Here is a 6103-nt window from a genome sequence, read left to right as displayed (position 1 = left end):
GCCAGACCTACTTCTTTATCCCACAGATACCCAACTTAAAATTAATAAAGTCAGTCTTTTTTTAAAAAGATTTTATTATTTATTTGACAGAGAGAGACAGCGAAAGAGGGAACACAAGCAAGGGGGAGTGGGAGAGGGCGAGGCAGGCTTCCTGATGCAATGCAGGGCTCGATCCCAGGGCCCTGGGATCATGACCTGAGCCGAAGGCTGATGCTTAACGACTGAGCCACCCAGACGCCCCTAAAGTTAGTATTTTTAAAGTTTCTTGCTAGTTAAGCTAAGGCTGGGGACAACTGAGATATTTAGTCTCCAGGTATTTTTATTTAATAATATTACGGGAAAAAAAGTTTACAGGCATCCTCCATGTATGGTAAATTAATTAAGAGAGCATAAGCAAAATTAAATAATGAAGAAAAACTTCTGAATTCAGGGAATACCAAAAGCTAAAGGTCCAAGAATTCCTTCATTTAGAACACAAGGTAGAATGAAGAATTATAACACTTGTTAAGCAAAAATAAAATACCAATATCCAGGTAAAGGAAAATTAAAATAGAATTTAATGATGGTTTTATAACAGGATTAGGTTTGAGTACATGTAACAGAGAAGCCCCAAATAATGGTACCTTTTACAAGATAGAAGTTTATTTCTCAAATCAAAAATATCCAGAGTAGATAGTCTGAAACTGACAGTGGCTCTACAGTGTTCACAGGGACCCAGATAGGCTCTCTGCCATCCTTAGCATTGGCTTCTATGCCCAGGTTAGCCTTTGGCTGTCTGGGACTCTCAAATCCAGTCATCACCTTGTACTCAAGACTCAGGAGCAAGGAATGGGGTGGGGCTAGAGATTAAAGGACTTTCTCACGGAGTCCTCTCCTGTCAACATCTGCCTGTATCTTGTTAGCTGGAACTCAGTCACATGACCACATGAAACTGAGGGAGCCTGGGATATGTTCATTAACTTGACTGTGGTGATTATTTCACAGTGTGTACTCAGATCATCATCTTGTACACCTCAGATAAATAAAATACAACTGTCAGTTTTACCTCAGTAAAGCTGGAAGAACAAAGGGCTTAAAGGCCTAGAAAACCCAGTTGTAGAAAAATAGGATGAAACAGCTGAGCGTATAAATTGATAGTTAAAAAGAAATCTAAATTTTATTCTCAGCCTCAAAAGACTTGGGGGCACCTGGGTGGCTCAGTGGGTTAAAGCCTCTGCTTTCAGCTCAGGTCATGATCCCAGGGTCTTGGGATCAAGCCCCACATCGGGCTCTCTGCTTGGCGGGGAGCCTGCTTCCTCCTCTCTCTCTGCCTGCCTCTCTGCCTGCTTGTGGTCTCTATCTGTCAAATAAATAAATAAAATCTTTAAAAAAAAAAAAGACTTATATTTGGGGGCGCCTGGGTGACTCAGTGGGTTAAAGTCTCTGCCTTCAGCTCAGGTCAGGATCTCAGGGTCCTGGGTCCTGGGATCGAGCCCCGCATTGGGCTCTGTGCTCAGTGGGAAGCCTGCTTCCTCCTCTCTCTCTGCCTGCCTATCTGTCTACTTGTGGTCTCTGTCTCTCAAATAAATAAAGAAAATCTTAAAAAGAAAAAAAAGACCTATATTTGTAACTATGGATCAGTGCATAGTAAAAAAACTTTTTTTTTTTTTTTTTAAGATTTTGTTTATTTATTTGCCAGAGATCACAAGTAGGCAGAGAGGCAGGCAGAGAGAGAGAGAGGGAAGCAGGCCCCTGCCAAGCAGAGAGCCTGATGTGGGGCTCTATCACTGGACCTTGAGATCATGACCTGAGCCCAAGGCAGAGGCTTTAACCCACTGAGCCACTCAGGCGCCCCAGTAAAAAATTTCTTTAAACCCAGGTGAAAATAAGACTGTGTATGTAGTTACTTCATGGGTTCAGTTCATGCTTGTCCCTCCTTTTTAGTTTCTGATGCTGTTTGGGCCATATTGTTACACTGTGTCTTGAAATTTGTTGTATTTTATCATACGTGGAAAACACTGACTTTGAAATGCAGAAGCCCGGATCCTGGCAAAAGGATATTGAATTACTCATTTGATTTTGTTGTCAAATGAAACCAGTAATTAGTTTACCTTTTTTTTTTTTTTTTTAATTTTATTCATCTATCAGAGAGAGGGGAAGAGAGCGAGCACAAGCAGACAGAATGGCAGGCAGAGGCAGAGGGAGAAGCAGGCTCCCTGCCGAGCAAGGAGCCCGATGTGGGACTCGATCCCAGGACGCTGGGATCATGACCTGAGCCGAAGGCAGCTGCTTAACCAACTGAGCCACCCAGGCGTCCCTAGTTTACCATTTTTAGAACATTAAGTTCAAACCTACTCAAAATGTGGATTAGCAAAAACATTGTTGGAATCTGTGATACTCCTGATAGTGTAAGTTTGTGCATATTACATAGAAATTAAGAATGACTGCAGTAAGAAACCTGGCTTGGTATGTACCTGCAGCAGGTTGATAAGTACTTTGTTGTTTTGAAACTTACAGGAGGGGATTTATGTAAGGTTAGTCTGAAAAGTATTTCTCAGATATCATGTTCTGATTAATTGGTAATGATCTTTATATTTCCTTACAAACCCTGTGATCTAGCGATCCTTTTTTCTTTCTTGCAGGACAGAGGTCAGATCCAGGCAACCTCTCCAGGATGACCTTCCCTTCTTTGAGAAGCCGCCAAGCAGGCAGTTTTCCTTACCAAACCTGTCTCCAGAAGATCCTCAACAGAAGACAGCACTAGCGAATGAGGAAGCATTGCAGAAGATCTGTGCCCTTGAAAATGAACTTGCTGCTCTCAGAGCTCAGATTGCCAAAATTGTGACCCTGCAAGAACAGCAAAATCTCATTACAGGTCTGTAAATCATACATTTAACCAGTGAACTGGAAATTAGGAGAATGCCACTAATTTTAAAATGTATTAGCAAGTAATAGCGATGGGGTTGTTAAAAAACCAAAGATCAGTCTTCTCCATGGTTTAGTCCAGGACCCAGTCAACTTTAAGTGGTTTTGTTGGTTTTCATGCTATCAGAGAGAATGAATTTGGGAAAGTACTGAAATTCATATGGTTGAATTGCTGCTATGTGAATGCACTTGGGAAACTTTTGTCTGTGATAATGGCACCAATTTTATCAGCCGTGAAGTAATCTCAAAAGAGCCCTGACAGGGTTGAGTGCTGTTTACTTACCTGCATATTGTAAGGCAAGTCCTAGGCCTTTCTTCCTCCCTCTTATGCTCTAAAATGGGCCAGTAGTACCTATATGGTGGAGTAGTTATAGTAAATGTGGAAATTTTATACAATGCCTTTAGCACATGGTAACTACTTAATAGTCATTTCTCTTCCTCTTGCCTAGAGTAGAAACTGAATTCAGGTCCTGTGACTCCTGGTTTAGTACTGTTTGCTTTTATTTGTGTGCATTGTTACTTTGGAGAAGAAACCATAGTCTTGAAATCCTAGCCCATTAACCCACTGGCAAGTAGTAGTTGTTTTCCCTAGGCCTGGCTAGATTCAGAATTAGCCAATTCTAAAGGTTAAAGGATAAGGACAGTTACTCTGCTTCTGAGCCACTTATGCTCCTAGAGTTTAATGTAATCCAACACGGAAACCTCATCCAGCCTGTGTACTGCCAAGAGAGAGAGCAGATGGACTCTGGGCACTGAGTGCTTAAGAAGTAATTGGTTACTTAAATGAAATTTGCATGTAACTTTTTGAAATCCAGAAGTCCTGCCTTTGCTTTTAACTTTTAAATTGCATTTCTCTTTTGCTTTACCTCCCTCTTCTGGCAGACTATGAAAACTGCTGTAGTGAGGCAGTTTGGAGATTTATGTTACTAAATGTTCTATTTACAGTCAAAAACCCTTGAGTAAAAATTTTACATTGAGCTCCCCCTAATCAATACAGTTCAACCAGTGAACAACTGTGTCCTCTAGTTATGCAGAAAGATGAATTTTTACATCCTTATTTTGGTGTCACTTTAACTCTTACCTTGGTTACTGTTTTGAAAAGTAATACTTTTTCTTCTTTCAGAAATTTGTTGAATAATAAGCCTTAAAACTTTAAATGCCCAGTAAGTCTTAAATATATATATTCCTAAAATGAATCACAAATTTACCAGTTTTTCCAAATACAGTAGCGAATTGTCAAACTATGTTGAAGATGTTTATACAGTGCACATTGTTTTATATTTTATCTAAAAGTAGTTAGAGAATGTGCAGTAGCCAGGCTTGAACATTTGAGATCACAAAAACACCCCTGTTAAGTGGAACTTTTCCATCTGGAGAGTTTGGGATTAAATGCAGGTATTCAAGATTCTAACCAAGTAAATGAAACTTCCTTTACTTCCTTAACTGAGGTTTCTTTCAAGCATATTGATTTCAGGTATACAAAAGTCCTTAACATAATTTTGCTGTTAAAAGAATTTCTTTCTTTTTAAAGGATTTTTTTTTTTTTTAAGATTTTTTATTTATTTGACAGACAGAGATCACAAGTAGACAGAGAGGCAGGCAGAGAGAGAGAGAAGGAAGCAGGCTCCCCGCTAAGCAGAGAGCCTGACACGGGGCTTGATCCCAAGTCCCTGGGGTCATGACCTGAGCTGAAGGCAGAGGCTTTAACCCACTGAACCACCCAGGTGCCCCTGTTAAAAGTATTTTATTTGCCGGTTACCATCAAGATTAAATTAATTTTTCCTTATTTCTGTAGGTGACTTAGAGCCTGCCACATCTGTTACTACACCACCATCCTCTATTCCACCACCACCGCCGCCGCCCCCACCCCCACCTCCCCCACCCCTTCCCCCATCAGGACTCCACCAAAGTGCATCATCGGCTATTGACCTGATAAAAGAGCGAAGGGAGAAAAAAGCCTGTGCTGGGAAGACTTTGGTTAAGAGCAGTCCAAAGAAACCTGATATGCCAAATATGCTAGAGATCCTTAAAGATATGAACAGTGTAAAACTTCGGTCAGTAAAAAGGTGAGAATACATTTATCTTCTCTCACACTTTATTTTTGTTGTGTTTTATAAAACAAAGTACTAGACTCCTTGAGAATTTTCTTTTATAACATGATTACCGTGAATAGTTCTAGTTTTTAGTTTAAAAAAAATTCTTAGTTCTTATCTAAGAAATTAGCAAACATCTCTAGGTTACACTTTGTCTTTCCCCCATTGCATTTAAAGTTCTTTTATGTAAAGCCTTTGTTATTGTCCAGTGCTTCTTTCAGTAAAGCTGTGTTGGCATTGTGGTGATCACTAGGCTTTGGGAGAAGAATGGAGCTGTAATTGCCCTGAAGGGAGAGCACAGTGTGTGCTCTTGAGTTGAATTGAGTAGCTGTTCCTTGGGCATCTTTGTGTTCTTTAACTGAGCCTTAAATCTAGGGTTTCTGTCTCACTTCTCGCAATGTTTGTCAGTAACTTCACTGGGGATCTGTGATGCTAGAGACGTGCCATCAAGCATGTGCAGGCACACAGTGACTTCTCGGAAGGAGCCAGCATACTGAAATGTCCCCTTGGTTTCTGTTCACTTCCTTAAGGTCAGAACAGGATATAAAGCCCAAAACGGTGGATGCTACTGACCCAGCTGCCCTCATCGCAGAGGCTCTGAAAAAGAAATTTGCTTATCGATATCGAAGCGATAGTCAAGGTGAAATTGATAAAGGAATTCCCAAACCTGCATCAGACGCCACCTCAGAAACAGTGTTGGTGAGTATTAGGTCACCTCTTCCCTTGTACAGCATGGCAATTGACTCCATTACTGAGCCACCTGTATTTTGTGACATTGAGCTGTGGCCTTAGAATTCAGAAGGATGTGCTATGGGATTTAGCCCCTACCCACGAGTAGATTTAAGAGCGTAAAAAGGGAAGCAAAAGCCAACTCTTGGCTTCACTGCTTAGCATCTCGAGTGTTAAATTTTCCATGCTGTGCTTGATTTCCATGTAAGCATAATGAAGCGAAATTCATTATACTAAAATTTATATCTTAGGACAGTATGTATGTTGTGGAGGAGAATTGAAAAAAGTAAAGATCATTTTCCTTTAGAGGGCCTTGTGAAAGTAGTCTGATGTGGGTGAGATTCAACGTGGACCTTCCTTGCAGTATGTTTCATGTC

At 40.6% G+C, this 6103-nt stretch overlaps 1 protein-coding gene across 6 annotated transcripts in view; it reads left to right on the top strand.

Annotated features, from left to right (window-relative positions):
• MTFR1 (mitochondrial fission regulator 1) overlaps positions 1 to 6103 on the top strand; it is a 56431-nt gene that overhangs the window by 48384 nt on the left and 1944 nt on the right. For all 6 annotated transcript variants that reach the window (XM_082719146.1, XM_082719148.1, XM_082719149.1 and 3 more), the window contains 3 exons: positions 2622 to 2854; positions 4700 to 4970; positions 5528 to 5696. In XM_082719146.1, the coding sequence (XP_082575272.1) occupies positions 2622 to 2854; positions 4700 to 4970; positions 5528 to 5696 (673 nt within the window). The remainder of the gene's footprint in view (positions 1 to 2621; positions 2855 to 4699; positions 4971 to 5527; positions 5697 to 6103) is intronic.

The sequence above is a fragment of the Mustela nivalis genome (genome assembly GCF_964662115.1).
Source record: "Mustela nivalis genome assembly, chromosome: 2".
Lineage (NCBI taxonomy): Eukaryota > Metazoa > Chordata > Mammalia > Carnivora > Mustelidae > Mustela > Mustela nivalis.
The sequence above is the reverse complement of the archived record's forward strand: the minus strand, read 5'-3'. Positions and strand labels throughout refer to the sequence as shown.